The sequence below is a fragment of the Pyrgilauda ruficollis genome, unplaced genomic scaffold (assembly GCF_017590135.1).
Source record: "Pyrgilauda ruficollis isolate IOZ18807 unplaced genomic scaffold, ASM1759013v1 scaffold209, whole genome shotgun sequence".
In the NCBI taxonomy this organism is placed as follows: domain Eukaryota; kingdom Metazoa; phylum Chordata; class Aves; order Passeriformes; family Passeridae; genus Pyrgilauda; species Pyrgilauda ruficollis.
In genome coordinates this window covers 309,416-328,165 of record NW_024520207.1, presented here as the reverse complement: position 1 = coordinate 328,165, position 18,750 = coordinate 309,416, and the positions used below count along the sequence as shown (strand labels likewise).

The following is an 18,750-nucleotide window of genomic DNA, read 5'->3' as shown; positions in this document are numbered from 1 at the left end:
TAAGCAACCTAGTCTAGTGGAAGGTGTCCCTCCCCAAGGCAGGGGCCTGGACTGGATGACCTTTAAAGTACTTCCAACCCAAAGAACCATTCTGTGGTTCTATGGTCAACACCCACTGCTCTCCCAGTTAAGAGGTCTCTGGTGCCCTGTCCTACCATGACAGGGGCTTTGTATGCCCATCTTTGCTTTCCTCTCATACTATCATCTTTGTAACACCCTTGCCAGGCAACGTGCCACAGGCCTGTATCAGGCTGCTTTCCCTTTTTCCCTTTGTTGTACTCCTTCTTCTTGTGATTCAGGAGGTAAGTCCCTTTGCAGAGGACTTTGATTTGCTCTGGAAGCTGGGTAAAGGGGTGTTATGCTGGAAAGCATGAAGAGCTGCTCTCAACTGAACTGTTTATGCATGGACAGTCACACAGTTGGGAGGACTCAAAGTCTGTCTGTGCCACAGCAGGGTCTTTATCCTTTCCTTTGTCTGACCACGGCTCAATCATACAGCAAAAGAGCAAGAAGTCTTCCTTATCTGCTGGTACTCGTCAGATATATTTGAAAATTATGAGATGAGACCGACACACACTTCTGAACAAGGCATAAGACACTGTTTTACATGGTCAATGAAGCCAGATACTGAACAATAATGACAAATTAAAACATTGACCGTCTGAATCTAGACAATCCACAGCACGTGGCACAGCAGGCATCCTGTGGAAAAAACAGCATGCAAGCATGTTAAGAAACACTGTCACAAGACACCTAGAAAAGGAAGTAAAATAAGCTTGTATAAACAACCTTATTTTATGCCATTTCCCAAGTGGTGAATGCAAGTTTAATCACCTTCTTTCCCAAAAGTTTATGGTGTGTAATAAAATATGATTCTTGCATTCACAAAGATAATGTTCAGGTGTGGCCTTTTCCATGCTCTCCAGAAATATGTGACATCGAAACATGTGTACTGCACAGGCAATTCAGGATGCTCTTACCCTGTCTCGAGTGAGGGTCTGTGCCCTATTCTTATGAACAATCCAAATGTAACCTGGAGGCTGGATCCAGGCTTCTCCATCCACTTGCACAGGAACTCCCTCTTCTCCAAGGATTGCTATCTTTACTGTCCGGCACTGCAAGGAGTGACTGGGTCAGAAAAGCTCTAAAATGCTGATTTTCCAAAAGCATAAGCCATTCTCTGTCATTCCAAAGCCCCTCCCCAGGTGCTGTAGCTTTGATGCTACTTGAGGCACACATGTCTAGGCAACAGGACACACCTCACCCTTGAGCAGCAGAGAACACCTGCTTTTCTTTGGACTAATCTGTATTTGAGTTGTTGGTCTAACTCCTACTACAATGAATGCTAGCAAACAATTCCATACTCAAACTGCCCCTGAGCATGTCCATTTCCACCTCTGGTGGCTGTTCTTTCCATGGACCAGAGAGAGCAGAAAGAAGGGGTTTACAAAGTCACCAGCTGGAGAGGGGGCAGGCAGGAAGAGCTCACAAAAGCAGCCGATACCTGTGCAATCCGGTGATGCTGTAGGTTTATCACACGTGACACTGCCATCTGCATGCTACCAAACACGGCTACCACCTCCAAAATCTTGTCATCGAAGGAAGGGGCTGTAAATGTCTGCCACATACAAGGGAGAGAGAATCTGGCTGAGGCACAGCTCTCTTGAAGAGGTTTCCTTTACCCCCTATTGGTGCTGACTTGGGGGTTTGCTTTTAATTGTGCTCTTTAATCTGTATAAAATTAACAACAAGGCTAGAAGGTGAAGATCTGGAATAAGCTAGGAGTGAGAAAACAGAGGCTTCCAATGTCTAAAGTATAATTCAGACATGAAGGCTGTAGGCCATAAGGCATTAATTATTCTTTTGAGAGTAGGCACTCCAAAAAATATAAAAAACCACATTTCTGAGTGAATCTAGCTGCCTTTGCTGTCAAGGGGCTTTACTTCTCTGTGGGACAAGGTCAACCTAAAGAACTTCCTGCAGGTCCAAATGCTCTGGTGATGTTTCTTCTGACTCCTTACAGACTGCCTGGGTATGAAAGCTGCTCAAGGCTCGATTTCAGTATCTCAGCCACATCCAACAGAAAGTGCATGCAGACAAGTCCCCTGCCCTCCTCTTCCAAGCACTATCTGCAGAGGCTGTGACCTTAAAAGTAACAGTAAGTAGAAACATTTCCTGTATGGTCTTAGAGAATACTCACATCATCCTCCTTGGTTCCCCCCCAGAAGTTGGTGCCTCCTGCATAGCTGGGAATGTTGAGTACAGCAATGCCCTGGAGACTGGGCAGAGGAATTGGCCTCCCATCGCACTGCACAGAAATGAAGGCAACACTACTCTCAGCCCAGCAGGAGAGAAACCCTCCTGCCAGAGCACATGCTCTGTGAACAGAAAACAGCCAGCACCTCTTAGTAATACATTAATTTGGGTTTCTTCCTGTTCATTCTTGGCCTAGAAGAGTAGAAGGTATCCACTCAAGCCTCATGAGCCACACATTTTCTGGCAGACATGGATTTTAGAGAGATACTCTTGCTTCTTTTCCTCTAACAGAAACAGGGCACACCTGAGAGGCTTGGCAAAGCCTCTTGATTTATTTCTCAAGAAAGCAGAATAAAACTCCTGAAACAGCCATGTGATGAGAGTCTTCTCCTGCAAGTTACCTGTTTACGCAGTACATGACCTATACAAAAATATTTATTTTCCAGTTAGATACACATTATAGCACAGTTAAATTCAGAGCTTTCCACTGCACCCATCATCTAAAATGTTGTGTTCATGTGAGATACCACATGGAACGTAACAATCTTACCCATGCTGAACACTGCATTGGAAACAGCAAATACTTTCCAGCAGGATACTTCTTCCCTTATGGGCTTAGAAGACAAGTTATGCTCCAGAACCAGGAAAAGCCACTTTTAGTTACCTCAGGGTGACACATAGCCAAGCACATTTTTTCAGGCAGGCAAATATCACCAGCCAAATCATGTCAAAAATCACAGTGCCTGAAGGAGATGGAATTAGGCATCCCAATCTCAGGAACATAAGAACATGCTAATTCCTCACCTCCAGCAAGACCTTCTGCTCCAGGTTTTTATATGTTCTGTGCAGCAGCTCCTTGGTCCCCAATACTCCATACCACATCATGTTCTTAGTACGACTTCTAAGGGGGCAAACAAAAAGAGAAGTCAGCACAGACATTTATCCTTTCACTAAGAAGGAATAAAACCTTCACACTGAAATGGTACCTGCTACATCCTAAACCACAAAGGTGCTCTGCTTCCAAAAGGGTCAACTGCTCCAAGTGATCACTGTGCTAGGAAACTACATCCCTTTATATAAACGTCAGGTAGGAATGAAGTATGAGGAACAGACACTACCAGAAACATACACAGACTGCCCTGGCACAGAACTTGTCCATCTCATACACCAGGACATCAACAGTGCTCAGCTGTATTAGCTCATATACAGCAAATATATCCAATCCCAGCCTACACAAAGCATCCTGTAGTTGCTCAGGCATTCAAAAGGCCAAACCTGTGGCTTGTATTGAGTCAGGATCAATGTCAAAACCAGCCTCTGCTGCATTTAGAATTGAGATGTGCTTCTCTCATAGCTAAATAGCAAGCCCAGGAGAAAATCTGTGAGATGACATAAGTAGAACCAATGGGCTACTGCACCAATGTAGCAACTTAAATACCTCATAGCATAATAAATCAGTAATTTATCTCTTCCATCATGATTTCAAGCCCTGAAGGAGCATTATATAGACAATACACCTATTCAGCACAGTGTACACAATCAGTTTCAAAACCACACAGAAGCATGAAGTGGTTCAGTCACTTTTGGCATCAATCCAAAGGTTTGATCCAAACCCACCTGCATTTCTCTGGGTGCTCATCACGTTTGTTGTTGAAGTCCAAAGAAATCTTTGCATCCAGTCCAATTCCAAAGTAATTATTCATGACACACTTCTCAGTGTAACATTCACTGCCAAACAGAAGAACAAAACTTCCACTCTTAAGTCTCGGCACCATTTGGTGTGTATCTCACACAGAATCATTTAGATTGGAAAAGACCACCAGGCCCAACTGTGTCAGATATGTGTCACTGCATGTGTAACTCCATAAGTTGATCCTTAAGCTCTAAAATTCAGCATATGGATCTATTTATGTAACTCCAGGCTACTGGAGTCCATTACTTTGGTCCATAGACAAATCCCCCTCTCTGCTGAGGTCCATTTGCAAACAGCCACTCCCTCCCTTTCAGCTCCTGAGCATACTCACAGATTTTCAGGCTCAGAGTTAAAGGGATCAGCATGGATCAACAATCGGCTGATGACAGAACTCCCAGGCAAAGAACCTGACATGCCAGCACGGATATCTGTAGGAAAATTGACCATGGAGAAGAGCATGACTAATAGTAAGCAGAAAACCAGTAACTTCAATCTCAAAGACAAGATAACAAGAGTTGATACATTCTTCCCTGTCATTCATGAAGAAATCAAACAGCATTAGTGCTTTCTTTCACTCCAGAGGTTAGTTCTTTTGACAAGGAGAAGGGTTTCTAGGGCTGCCTGGAGGATTTCTGACTGACAGTGGACTGCCTAAGGCTAGCAGCACAGTTATATAGAAACATGGATAAGAGAAATAAGAGTTCTCTCTGCAGCAGCTTTTTTGTTCCAGGGTGAGACAAGTAATATCCCTGATACAGTGAATAGAGAGAAAGGAGCAGGACTGAAGCTATGATCCAAGTTGTTTAAGAATTACTGTCTCCTGCTTCTTAAATTATTAACTGGTGACCCACAAATAGTAGGTTTGTCAGAGAGAAAGGAACCTGCTTCCAGAAGGACCAATTTGAACAAGTAATTTGGGCAAAGAGATGGAAAGATACTGCTACAGTAACAGGGAGAAGTTGCTGCACATCATGTGGCAGGTGGGAATTCTTCTGGGTCTGGAAGTGCTGAAAGTGCACTTCCAGTCACTTCAGCCTTCACATAAAGGAACTGCTGCTTCCAATCTATGGCTGCCATTCTTCAGAAACCTTTCTCAACAGCATGCTTACTTAGAGATAAGTATCCTTTTGCAATTGGCATCTAAATTCTGCCACTTCATGGCATTAATAAAAATCTGTCTCTAAGTCTTAGCAACAGAAAACTGGAAACTACTACAGCTCATTCCAAGCCTCCACTTGCAGTTATCCACAAAGGGATTTCTCTCATGGTTGACCTTGCACAAAAGGGCATCTGGCAGGACAATTTCATGTTTTCACATGGAGACTGCAGCATGTGCTGCAGTCGCCCATGCTCCAGTTGGCTGCCTCAGTGGGAAGTGGTGGGTGTTACACTTACTTGGGTAGAGGATTTTTGTGTTCAGCATTGGCAAGTTGTCCCGGCTTCCTGTCTGGGGAGGAAGAGATGCAGAGCTGCCCAGTGACAAACTTCCTTTGTTTATTAGTCTTTCACAAGGAGACTTGGAGGCTGTAAAACACAACACAAACTTGGCTATTGACAAACATGGTGCTGTGATTCAGACCAACACAGGCCAAGCAGCAAGACTGGGTTAGGAATCACTCAACAGCAAAACACAATGAGATCCCAGAAAACAAAGAATTGACAGAACCAGTCATTAAGAGATGTCACATATGTGCTGCTGGAAAACTCCACAGATTGGAAGTATCAAAATGCTACAAGAAAACTATTAGAAACAAAGATGAGAAAAAGCTGGTGCCAGCAGCACAACAGATAGGGTATTTGGCTCCAAATGAATACTCAGGGAAGTTCCAAACATATCAGCAGTGATCAGGGGTTTCTAATAAATTACTCACATAACACAGTTATTAAAGCAAACTGGCTGCTGTTCTCTGTCATCTGCAAAGGATGACATGAAAAGTGCTCAAGACTGTCCTTGTCCAAGCACTGAAAGCCAAGAGAAGCCAGATTACTGGTGCAAGAAAATTTCTGAATCCTAGGCTTCATATGCTAAGATCATGGACCAGCCATGAGAGATGCAGCAAAAAATGGGATGTATAATGCATAGGCTAGAACACAGAAACGTGCAAGGGCTGTAGAGCAGTCATGAAAACATTTGAAAAGAACAGAACACAGAAGGTAATACACATAACACCTCCTGCCCTTTTTATAACTAACAGAACTGTAATCCACAGGCAAGACCTGCATGGTGGCAGTCCCAGAGCAGTACCTTTCCTCTGGCTCCTCCCCTTGGACACTCCATAGCTGCTGCTGTGTGATGACTGCATGGAAATTTTATCCTCATTCCTCAGTTCCTTGCCTTCCTCAGAGGCTGAGAGACTAAGGAGGAAGCCCTCTTGCTCCTGGGTCTGGGCGTTCTGCTCATCTACAGCTGTATGAAAAGATAAAGTAGGTGAGTGCCTCACAGCTCTCCTGGCAAGGACTACCTCCCACTTGTGTAAATAACAACAGGATGGGACTCTAAATGTCCTGATTCCTTTAATGAAAGAACAGGAATAACACAAAGCTTTCCTTTATCATTTGTCTGAGCTCTGCTCTGGAGAGCTTTTGAAACCAGACTGGTTTAGCCTCTTTGTTTACTTTGCTGAACTCTTTAGCAGTGAGGCTCTAAATAGAAGTGTCTATTTTTAATGCCACAGGTACTCAGGCATCCTGAGATGTAAACTGTGCTAGAGGTGATGGGCTTCCATTTATTTGCATTTAGATGTTGCCAGGAATTCTAACCAGACAGACATGAAATGATTAATGAATTTCCTGTTTGTTTAATCTGTAGTGGTGCAATAACATAAGGCACTTGAAAAGGGGACTTAGACTCATGTAATCAAAAAGGAAGAAAACAGCAGTCGGTAAAAACCAATACAACCAGAGGAAAGAATCAGATTGCACACTCTGGAAGAAGAAAAAAACAGTTTGGAAAAGCTGAACAAATACATCTGAAACATAAGTAGATTTTGCTTGAGAGCTCGTAAGATTTAAATGCTAGCATGCTGCCTAAAGAAATCAAAGCTTCCTTTGCAAGCAATCAAGAGGTCTTTTCCTCCCCAGCAGCCCATGCCAGGGCTCAGCTCTGAATGCCCTCAGCTGCTCTACCTGCTCACTGCCTGCACAGCTCACCCCCTTCTTTCAGTCTCTTCCTCTCCCTTGTGCTAACCCTGTAGCTCATCAGAACTGCCCATGAAGGAATCCAACCCACTAATGCAGCAGGAACACTTCTGGATGGATTAAGCAAATTGCCTGGGCTCCAATAGGACTTCACAAACATCAACCTGGCCTAAGGTAAGCAGCAGCAAAGTGAGGGAGCAGTGAGGTTAAGGCCTCCTACTTCACCAGAAACAGGCTGTTTGCTGAACTTCCATTATTCACCTCCAGCAAATGATGTATACAATGCTGCAGTGCTGGAAATCCAAGCAACATTGCAATGATTTATAACTTATTACACAGCTGCTCAGAGTGCACACCTGGATGCATGGATGTTACATCTGCAACTTCAATGCTTTCATCTCCAGTAACAATTTGTTAAGTATCTCCTCTCATCTCAGTTAACCCCCGACTTTATGACTAACACTTGAAGACTGACTGCCTTTCAAAGGAAAAGAAACTTGGAGCATTGGGGGTGTGTGCCTGGGGACAGACAAGGGTCAAGATATGGAGAAGAGGGTGACCTGCCTAAGAAGTTAACATCAGAATAGAACTGACTTGCACCAAAGTGCAGTATTATAAGTTTTTTCCAGGGACAAAGCTCATTTAAGAAGTTCCTGCCCTCTCCTGCAGTTGTACTACAGCAATGTTTTCCTAGGACCTTCTATAAAGAGATTAAAACAATGTTAAAATACTTAAAATCCCTTCTTCAAGTATTTTCAGATCTGTTTTACAGGAAGGCCACACAAAGAGCTGCACTGACACAATTGCGGTATGGGTGGGGGCAGGCAGGAAATGCAAATTAACAGTGTGGGAGGGCAGGAACTTCCTAAACCAGCCCGCTGGAGAGAACACACCTTGAACTTCAGACTCATTTACCAAGCAATGTTTCCAGAAGGTGGGCTTGGCAGAGATGACACTGAAACCAAATGGCCAGTTACTAAATAGCTTCTCTAGCTCAGGAAAGCTGCTTTCAATAAAGAAGCCTGCTGCCCTCCAGAATAAAGGAAATTCGTACTTCTTAATAGGCTGTAGGAAGTGACCAGCAGGACTCCTGACGGTTACCTTTCTCTGCATGCTCTATTATCTGGCGAATGGCTTTTTTCAAGCTGTTGGCTCTCAGCATGAGCTGCTCTCGGGGACGGAATATCTGGGGCCGCGCAGTGCAGGCCGAGCCCACCGAGAGCTCACTTGAAGAGTCACCAGCACTGCCCGACCCATCCCCATCCTCAGTCTCCTCTGCAATGGTGGGAGGAGGGTTGGGCAGAGAGGAAGACGCTTGAGATTCATCATTCAGTGTCTTCAGCAATGAGTCCAGCTTCTCCTTCAGCACAGAGCACTACATGAAGAAGAACGACATTTGAGTAGAACTAACAGTTGCCTGTGTAGCTCATTCTTTTAGTGCTAACTGAACTGCTGCTATCCCAGTTCTCTGAAAACAGAGCAGTTTTACACTTCAGAAGTAGAAACCCCAACATTTTTTCAAATTTCACCTTCCTGGCCATGACCTCTGACTCCTCCGAGCTTTCTGTTGCCTTCTCATAGGCTTTTCCTACTCGAGCCACAAAATCCTTCACTGTCTCACAAAGCACTCTAGACAAAGCAGGAAAACAAAATCATGTAAGGATTGTTGCAGGATTTTCACAGTGCAATTTAGTACAGTTGTCTTCTAAGTACTCACTTGGCTGAGGAGATCACCACTGAATGTTGGTCAGAAGTCAAAATTTTGGACAAATGAGCAGCCACAGAATCTTCATAGCAGAGAATCTTCTGCACCTGTTGACCATCAGAAAGAAACACTGGGGTGCTACTTCCCAGCATTACAACATATGCTGTGAAATTCTGGCTCCTCTAAGAGTACCTATAACTCTACAGATTCTTTTTGCCCTGAAAAAGTTCCATAGACCAGGGTTCTGTTACTCACTGAAGACCTGAATCTGATGAAGAAACTAATTCTGAACCTACAAATCATCAGCAGTTCTTAAGAGTCTCTGATCAACTGCAAATCTAAAAGCACTGGGAGTCTTCAGGACTGCTATGCAGTTTGCCACTATTTCAACAACTTGACATCATGAAGCAAATAAAAGCCAGTAATTTCCTTTCCATTCCATTCCAAAGTATCTTCTCCCCATCCCTCATTATGGTTGTTGACTCTGGTGACCCAACCTCCATCTTTCTCCATAATACACTGACTTAAAGCCCCGAATCTTTGCAGCTCTGGCTACACCCATGGCTCAGCTCTGCTCCACTGGAGCCAGCTACTGCCTCCTATCTCGTGTGCTCCAAAGCTGGTGCTCCAGTCCCCTGCCCCTCCTGAGAGGTACCTCTGAATTCTCAGTGCAATCTTCAGTGACTGTGGAAGTGGAGGCCTGGCGAGGGAGTTTGGTTTCATACACCATGATGCTCCACCTGTCGAAAATCACACTTGTCACTACAACGCAGATCGTTTCCTCTGTTATCCAAATGCAACAGGCCAGAACCTCAAAGCAAAACAAACTGTACTTTGGGGAGCCATCAATGATATAAAGAAGCCACAGAGTGGCAATGGAAATACAGAGGGGCTGAACTGGGGAAGAAGGAAAGACGACACTATGAACAAGTATTCTACAGCACAGGGAACATCTCTAGTTCTTCCCTCTCTACAAAAATTCTATTGGCATTACTTGATTCAACATAAGAGACACCAAGATACAACTTTAAAAACATGAGACAGTCTTATATATCATGTACAAAGACATATAAAGGAGGTATCAATACCAAGGGTTAACATCCACTTCTGCATTTGGCTTTCATTTCTAAGCCAAGCTCAAGATGAATCAGTTTAGATTTACGAAGAAGAAATTGCTTTAAAAAAAAAAAAGTCATGATTTTAAGGCTGTCTTAGGTTACAAAGTAAGTTTGGTTTCAAACTAGGACAAAGAAATCAGAAATTCAACTGATGAGGACTCTGGGACAGAACAGAGGACAGTGGAACCCAGAGAATTTCACCTGTTACTGTTCGTCAGCAGAGCATGGAAAGCCAGACCACTTTCTCTTGTGAGAAGGTATCAGTGACAAAATGTTATGTGGCATTAGTAAGAGGTCCAGAAGCTTGGCAGAGTCAGGACTGCCCTGTTCTCCCGGAAGGAGATCTTCACAGAAGTCTTGAAGAGCAGATGATGTTAGTGATGGTTACTCACCTGTCCAGCATTTTGGTACTGGCCCTCTCCAGCTTCTCCAGGATCTGTGGGAGCTGGGTATCATCATCACAAGCAGAACCCCAGCCTAAAACACGGGCAAGGTCATTCCCTGTTCCCAAGGGCAGCACTCCCAGCTGGCACTGCATTAGAGAAAAGGAAAACAAAAGTGATATTCAAATGGGGAAACACAAGCCAGGAACAGCCATGAGTAACATGACTGATTCCTTAACACACCAGTCACTGGGAAACAGCTAATCCCAGGCTGGGAGAAAGTAACTGGATGGGGAAAACAGCCAGAAGAGCATACAATTAAGGAAAAATTTCCTCTACTTTTGGTTGTGAATTGAGAGAGAAGCATTTTACAGCTACCATCTCACAGAGTACCCTGCTATAGTAAACCTCCTAGAGGTTTATATTTAGCCATCAGGTGGTGCCATTGTGTTTCTGTAAAATTAGCACAGACAGTTCCCACGCAAAACAGTGTATGGTATCTCTACCCCAGTGAAGTTTCTGCCTACCCCTAAGACTCAGATACTACACCACAAGAATTAAAGGGAACAGAGCATAACCCGTGTGCAACTCCCAAGTTTCCTAACCACAGCCCTTTCAGAGCATGTCTCTGCTGGCGATAGAGTAGGTGTACTCAGAGCTACTCCAAAAGCTGGATCTTGTGGAGGAACACTGGAGACAGGCATAAAGAAGTAATCCAGTATGGATTCATTTCTTGCACAAAACCAGTGCAAGAGCGTTGCTATGATAAACTTTCAGCAGCTTCAGTCCTGGGGCAAATGACATCTGCATGACCAAGGAAAGTCTTCTCCAGCCCATGCTGTTGTTACTTCATTCCTTCATCCAACCAAGCTCTTGGGGCAGGTACCTGCTTGTGAAGGTTGAGGCTATCAATTTCAGAGAGAACCCAGCCAACACTTCCGTCCCCACCGCAAACTAGAATCCGGAAAGTGTCAAATTTCTGGAATAAGCGTAAACTACAGAGAAGAAAAAGAAAAAAGCAAGAAGGAAAAACAATCAGCTGTTACAGAAAGAAATGATAATTCCAATCTAGGTAACAAACATGGCAACGTTGCTTAAAGTAGGCACTGATTTTGCAATGAATACAGGTCACTGCCAGATTACAGGTGAATTTAAATGGTTATAATTAAAGGATTATAAATACAGCTAAGCAACTTACCACAGCTATTCACTACAGAAATATCTCCCAAGACATACTCCTCTACTAAAGCAGGGCACTTTTGTCTCTACAGAAGAGGAGACAAGCATGTGGTAGCTGATTATCCATTGAATTAACTGCCTCTTGCAGCCTTGCTGCATCCAGCCTAACACTAGTTACTTGTCACAGTTCTAAGTGCTCTGATGCCACTGCCCTCACACTCACAACCACACCAATTAAAGCAAAGCTTCAAGAGGGGGGTCTTCATGCAGTCAATCAGCCATGAGACAACTGCAAGAGGATGTAAAACATCATAAGTTTTAGTCCTTCTGGGAAAGCAACATAAATCACTGCTCTGGTGCCTTCTCTGCCCCACAGGCAGGCAAAGAGCTCACCAGTGTAAATTTCTCCATTCACCCTTTCCAGAATAATAAAAACAACCTCTCCTGTTTGAAATTGTGCTCCCTAATGAATATTTTTGAGATCTGCTCCTGCTTTTATTTTGCCTACTATTATTACCTAAACAGGATTTGCTGTAGTACACAAAAATCCTTATTTTATCAAGCATTCCTGACACAAAAAAGATGACTACCAGAAATGACAACATCTTATGCTACAAGTCTGACTAGTGTCAGCTGGAAATATTCACATTGTCAAGAAGCAGGCCTTACTCTTTACCATCACTTCCTTTTTAAGCAAATATATAAGAGCAGCTGTTTTAGAAGTGTGCACCACAGCTTGAGAAGGTAACTGATTCCCTCCTTCCCATTTCTGCTTAAAAGCAAAATTCCTCACGACAGTCAGTCTGGCTGAGGAGGGGAACAAGAAAAGTACTCAATTTTACAAGTCTTTTATAAATTATTTTTCAGCCAAACACATCTCCTCGATAGAACACTGCAGTTTTAAATGCCAGTGTTTTGCAATATGCTATGGCAAAGAACCACAACAGTTCTCAGGAGAGCAGAATGCAATGACCACTAATCCAGGAACAGACACTCCCAGATTTAGCCCCCTGCATCTACAGATCTAGTCAAAACTTGGAGTCACTGTGAAGAAAAGATGAAAGAAATTCACCTTGTGTTGGCTCTTATTATAAGGAGAACCAATTAATGATAAAAGTTGCTCAAATCTGATGCAACAGAAAAACATTTGGAAGTGGGCAAACTTAAGACCAAACTTTTCTTTTAAGTGGGAGCTGCAGAAATACAAAAAAGAAGTTTATTTCACAGTACTCACTTATTTTTTTGGATTCACAGATATTCTAGCATAATTTGGCAAAAAGTCTGAAACATAACTTAGATCCTCGGGCAGAACCAACTTTACCAAACATACTCGTAAGAGTCTCTCCACACAAATACCACCACGAAGTCTTTGAGGGATGGAAGTTTCACAGACTTCTCAGGTAAATTATTTCTCAATAAATCTCATCTTGACAATATTAATTTGCTATCTATGACATCTGTCTGTTCACTTGAGTTAACTGAAATTAACTCCTTTTAGAGTTAATTTCATCATCAGGATGCCTGTTAAAAGACTGTTTGCTGACAAGTTTTCTTATGGATTCAAGCTTTCCATGCTTGGTCTTCTTCCAGGGGAGTGTTTCTGGAGTTCCCCCAAAATGCCTCAAGCTGTCCTGCTATTACTGATGAATGGATATAATAACCTTTTTGACAACACTTTTGGTTTTAGCTAATCAATAACACTTAACACAGAGATAGAAAAACCCCTCCAAACTTCACATTTAGTTTTCTCTGAGGAATAGCTTCCTTGTTATATTTGAGGATGACCTTAACCAAGTAAATCCCTCATGTTTTCTGGGTATTTACAAGGAATTTTTGTTTCCAAAAAATATCTGCCTACCCAAGATGAGGGCCTCCATTCATGAGGTCAAAGACCTGGGCTGGATTCAGCAGTTGTTTGAATCTTCGTAGAAATTTTACACCTTGGTTGTCTCCACTTTTTGAGTTGACAAAGACCAATAAAGGGCTTGTGCAAGAAGGGGGACAAGTGGCTTTCCAGAAACCTGTTGGGGCAAAGGGAAAAGAGAGGGAGGAAAAGCCAAGAGATGTGAAGCTGCCCAGAGGGATGGATGAAGAGAAAAACCAACAACCCACACCCCAGCCCCGCTATGAAGCAGCTAGTATTTTCCTTGTGCTTATGGCACCCACTGGGTGAATGTGCACAGCCCTGAATCCAGCATGAGCCACACCTCATGCTGCCAAATGTCACACTTATTGCCTAGCAGTCTGCCAAAATTTTCAGCCTCCCCAACCTTCCCAAACTGTTTCTGCAATACAGTTATTGTCAATAAATTTAATCAGCTGCAGCAAAAACTGATATTAGAGGGAAATAAACTGAATGCAAAAGCAAAGCAAACAGTTCACTGCCATACTCAGCAATAGCTTCCAGTGGAGAGTTTCAGCAACAGCAAAAGCAGAATTTTCAGGTGACAAAACCTGGCATTAATAGTGCCAGCTGAAGTGACTGTGACTGAGAGGAAGAGAAAGAAGTGCTGCTTACTAGGAATACGTACCATCTGAATCAATGCTGTTAAGAGCAGTAGGAGGAATGACAGACACTTTGCAGAGCCCAAGAGGGCACTTGTTTGGCAACAAGTCTTTACATGCTGTGTGTACCTGGAAAAACAACCAAAAAAGAATAAATCAGACTCCTTTGGACATTGTGGTATAATTCCTAAAGCCACCCAAAAGAAGTTGTAAAAGGAAGAAGGAGGACGGGGTAAAATCAAAAAAAAGTCAATTGATAAATTTATCGATAAAATTATTTTAAGAATGATCTAATGAGAGCCTTCTATGAATTCTCTTCTTTCCATTAGTGTGTACTTTCCTACCATTTGAATTTATGAGACCAGCACTTTGAATGCTGAGAGAACCAGATACCAGATTCTGTGGCTTTAGGAGCCTTCAGGCATTCTGCTTTCAAAATCCCAGCCTCAGCTGAGAGATCTGAAGTAGCAACAAAAGAAGATGCTGGGAACTCAAAAGAATAAGAAAGCAAAAAACAAACCAGGAAAACATGAGGGATAGAAGAGGTAAAAAAAGAAGAAATGAATGAAGCCACTCAAAAAAGGAAATACAAAGTACAGCAGGGTTTTTCTGGTACACAAAGACTGCAAGATAAAGGGTTTGCTTGGCATTTGAACCCCCTCTTCTAAAAATGTATTTTGTTATAGTTATCCTACTAGTATTATAAAAAACTGAAAACACAGCAAGATCTGCATCACTTCAGTGGTTAGGCAAGAGCAATCTATTGCAATGGAAGGGAAATTGCTACTATTAAAATAGCTGAGTATTCCTTATAGTTTGTTGCACCTTTTCAACCTGTAGAAATAACAAATAATGGCTCCCTAAAATCCAGTGTAGTCCATGACAGAAGTTTTGATTCATGTCTACTGAGATTCTTCTATGAAAGCTCACTCTCAAAATAAAATGAGCTTGGCTAGAAGCAGGATACTTTTTTCAGGTCTTGCTTTTATGTATCACAGCAACACTTCTGAGCACAAATTAAACTCCTATTTCTTGCAGAACAATAAAGTCCTTCATGGCAAACACTGACAGCATGGTTACAGATTTTATTCTAAGCAAGTGCCATTAAAAGAACCTACCACAGAGCTGATCAAAAGCTGTCCTTTTACTGCAATGATGACACTTTTTCAACTCACCATGGCTTTGCACCACAGGCAGCGCCAGTCTTGCAAACGCAGGACACTGCCACAGGTTTTATCACACACGGTGCATTTGGCACTCACGGGCAGGTTTCCTTCCAGCCACTGATGTGGCATTGAGATCTGCAAAAGGTACAGAGGGACAGAAGCTTAAAGGTACAGGAGGCATCATGACTCTGAGATACACAGAGAAGCAAGTCTTTATATGCACTGTTGAAGGACAGCAAAGGCAATCTCTAGAAAACACCTGAGGACAAATTCTGGCATTTTACATCATGCTCAAGCACAAAGAGTCCAGCTGACTCGTCCCAGGCTACCCAGGAGACACTGACTTGCATGAGACATCCCAATATGCTAAGGTGCTGTTCCAAACACTCATTTACTTTTCTTCTGCCAAAATTTAGATCAAGTTCCCCATGCCTCCGATTATCTAATTTCAACTCCCCCAGTCCATAGCAGTTCATTCCTACTAAGGAGTCCCTTGCTATCCTGGCTGGACTTTTCACACGAAATCTCCTGCTCTGAGAGTAGAAATCTTTTCCATGTAAAGGGAGAATCTGCTATTTATGAAGTCAAAGAAAGCTACAGAACACAAGGCAGTGCTTCCTTATCAAGGTAAGGCTGGAAAAGTTCAGACTAACACCTACCCCATCTTCATCCTCAATTATATCCTTCCCGATAGAGGCCAGAGTTGTCCACTTGCAATTGTTGGTTGCCCGCACAGCACAGCGCTTGTGGGCTTTAAACTTGCACACTAGGGAGGAAGAGATGAATGTAATTAATCCTGCCTCAGGAGGTCTAATGTGGCAGTGTGTATTTGGCTCCGGAAGAAACTATGGGCACACTATCCTTTTTAGCATCACCAAAATGATCAGCTGTAAGTGTTCTGATCTAGCTATTAATTCTTGCCTTGTCATTTTTGCCAGTTGCTTGTACAAAGCTTAGTGACCACCTTGTTAAATTTAACATGATTTACATAGTCGCACACTCTTCCGTCGTTTTACACAGCGTAGGTGTCACCACGTTCATGTTAGACACATGAGCTGTGCCCAGCCAGGCATTTCTACTAAGCCAAAGCTGGGAAAGAGTAACCTCCTGGCACTCAAACATTAAACAAGGATGTTCTTACAAATACAATTATTCCCATGAATAGGAGTCTTCTTATGAACATTCTCTCAAGATACCTCAGAAGTGTGTAATTGCTCACTGCAGACACATGACATTAACAAGGGATGGCAGTATTTGGGTATATGGGCAAAACCAAAAATAAAACGAGGCTGTTCTCCCCAGGCAGAGGACGAGGACACACTCACCTTCACAGGACAGCCCATGTGACGTGACCCCGGACAAGGCCTCCCGACACACGTTGCAGTACGTTGGCCGGGCATGGGAGCAGGCGTACCAGTTATGCATCCCTGAGAAATGGTCCATGCTGTACTGGGTAGACTGACCATATAAACGTATTACAGCAAGGTCTAAAGCAGAGCAACAGGACTTTTTTTTTCTCAGAAGACTTGCATGAAGCAGTCAAAAAAGCAGAAACAGAACACTTTTTCACCAGGAACGAGTGGGCCACATGCAGTTTATACACATTAGCTGAAACTCAAGAAGGTCTCTAAGGCAAAAGAGACTACCTGAAGAAGTCACGCCTTCATTACAGCTCCTGCACCACCTCTCATCCTTGTCTTACTACAAGTGTGTCTAGGGAAATGAACTGAAGAATTTATCTGCTGGAGAATTTATCCCCATTTTTTTTGTCAGATTAAATTTTCAAAAAGATCAGTTCCCCAACCTGGCTCATTCTGTAGCAGAGAAATGCTTGTGCCAGCATAAAGGAGGCAAGCATCAGAGTGGGGAAAACACAAGACAGCTTTTTGTGTGGCACTGCTGGTCTCACTCAGGAAGCAGGCAGATGCATTGAAGCTGGCAGAATATCAAGCAGGCAAGATGTGAATTGGGACAGGGAGGATAAGTGAAAAATGAAAAGACAGTGGGAGGGGAACTTGGCTTCATAACCTATCCATGCTCCGAAAATTCTCTCTGAATTCCCAAGGGAGCATAAACAAAGCCAAACATTTTTTGGAGAATCACTTCAATGTATCTGGGATAAATTTTACAGAAGGTCCCAACACTACTACCTATTATAGTGAATACAATTACTTCTATTAAGTTCACTAGAAGCTGATTCTCAAAACAAGCTGCAGTCTAGCAGAGGAAGCACAGAACACAAAGGAACACATTTTCCTATTACCTCAAAATGTTCACGGTTTTGGACAGTCTTCAGTGCTGCAATCCAGTCTTCCATCTCTTTTCTGTTATCAGCACAAAGGATGAGCTTCCGACATGGAGTGATAATCTGAAGAGAAAGAAAATGAGGAGTGGACATGTCAGTGACAGACAGCAAGAGAATACCTTACCACTAGCGCAGTCTGCTGAAGCTATTTTCAGAGCTGCACAATGAAAATTATTTGCACCTCTGAACCGTGTTTCTCTTCCACCACAGCACACCTCAATTTCTTCCTAAATGTACAGAACCACCAAGATTTTAGCTGTCATTCCCAATACTGAACTGAGTAAAGAAATCTCTCATAGCACAACACAAATCAAGCACCAAGCAGCAGGAGTAATTATGTGCAGACCTTGCGTAAGTCTTTTTACAGGACTTACTGTACTTTCAAAACTGGTAAGAACATTAAGACATTTTGTTAATAGCATAGTATACCAGTTTCCAGCAATTAATGAATCAGATCACATACTCTAGAATATCATTCTAAAAATTTGTTTAGTCATGACAATTTGTTTAGTCTCCCTCATGGGGAGGGGAGAAATAAAACAAACTAAGCAATTTGAGCCCTCATGTTTCCTGAGGGCTTGTTCCACATACCTAGAAGATATTCTAAGAAATGTTCTCCTATCAGGCTGAAGCTGTGGTGAGTTTGCCTCCCTCCAACAATCCTGTCCTCAGTGTGTTTGTACCCTGGGCTAATTCCCATGCATAAGTTGCCCTGTGTTAAATAAACAATATTTTAACAAACCAGCAGAAGACATGGAGGGTGGCCAAAGCTCCCCTTTGCCCAGGGAGGCACCAGGCCTCTGTGTCCTCTACCACCAACTCCCTCTCCTTCAGTCAGCTGGTGGCAGCAGAGAGAAACAAAAACTCTGCTTTTCAGAGGACCATGTCTGCTGTTCTCAGGACTGCCCATTACAGCTGGAGTCCAGACTGACTATATACCAACCCTTATTCTTCCTAAGACTAAAGTCTTTCTTCCCCACAGTGCAGTTATCTCACTGTCTCTTTTTTCACACCTCTATATTGATTTCCATCAAGCTGACTTAAATCAGATCAATACTGAAGTGTTTGCAAGACCTAGATTTAAGAAAAGCTGCATTAAGTTTGAGCACTGTTAACAAAAATCAAAGGGCTCCCTTTTATGTCAACTCTAAAAATTTCCAGCAGTCCAATCTCCTGCACCCATCTACATATTGTACATGAAAAAAATTGTCTACACCATCTGATTTTCAAGCAAATTGTACCTAACATCTGAAAGAATGAATTAAAATAAACTAGGATTGTGTCAATCTCATGAGGCCCAAC

At 42.8% G+C, this 18,750-nt stretch overlaps 1 protein-coding gene across 1 annotated transcript in view; it reads right to left on the bottom strand.

Annotated features, from left to right (window-relative positions):
- The window catches only part of DGKD (diacylglycerol kinase delta), a 53,978-nt gene that overhangs the window by 6,444 nt on the left and 28,784 nt on the right, over positions 1 to 18,750 (bottom strand). Inside the window, exons 4-23 of the mRNA XM_041467551.1 lie at positions 17,407 to 17,511; positions 16,469 to 16,601; positions 15,803 to 15,909; positions 15,153 to 15,278; positions 14,004 to 14,106; positions 13,331 to 13,493; positions 11,180 to 11,288; positions 10,303 to 10,442; positions 9,448 to 9,532; positions 8,805 to 8,899; positions 8,617 to 8,716; positions 8,189 to 8,462; positions 6,195 to 6,356; positions 5,345 to 5,473; positions 4,281 to 4,377; positions 3,874 to 3,984; positions 3,061 to 3,157; positions 2,201 to 2,308; positions 1,505 to 1,618; positions 981 to 1,115 (exon numbers count right to left, since the gene is read on the bottom strand). Of these exons, the coding sequence (XP_041323485.1) occupies positions 981 to 1,115; positions 1,505 to 1,618; positions 2,201 to 2,308; positions 3,061 to 3,157; positions 3,874 to 3,984; positions 4,281 to 4,377; positions 5,345 to 5,473; positions 6,195 to 6,356; positions 8,189 to 8,462; positions 8,617 to 8,716; positions 8,805 to 8,899; positions 9,448 to 9,532; positions 10,303 to 10,442; positions 11,180 to 11,288; positions 13,331 to 13,493; positions 14,004 to 14,106; positions 15,153 to 15,278; positions 15,803 to 15,909; positions 16,469 to 16,601; positions 17,407 to 17,511 (2,493 nt within the window). The remainder of the gene's footprint in view (positions 1 to 980; positions 1,116 to 1,504; positions 1,619 to 2,200; positions 2,309 to 3,060; positions 3,158 to 3,873; positions 3,985 to 4,280; positions 4,378 to 5,344; positions 5,474 to 6,194; positions 6,357 to 8,188; positions 8,463 to 8,616; positions 8,717 to 8,804; positions 8,900 to 9,447; positions 9,533 to 10,302; positions 10,443 to 11,179; positions 11,289 to 13,330; positions 13,494 to 14,003; positions 14,107 to 15,152; positions 15,279 to 15,802; positions 15,910 to 16,468; positions 16,602 to 17,406; positions 17,512 to 18,750) is intronic.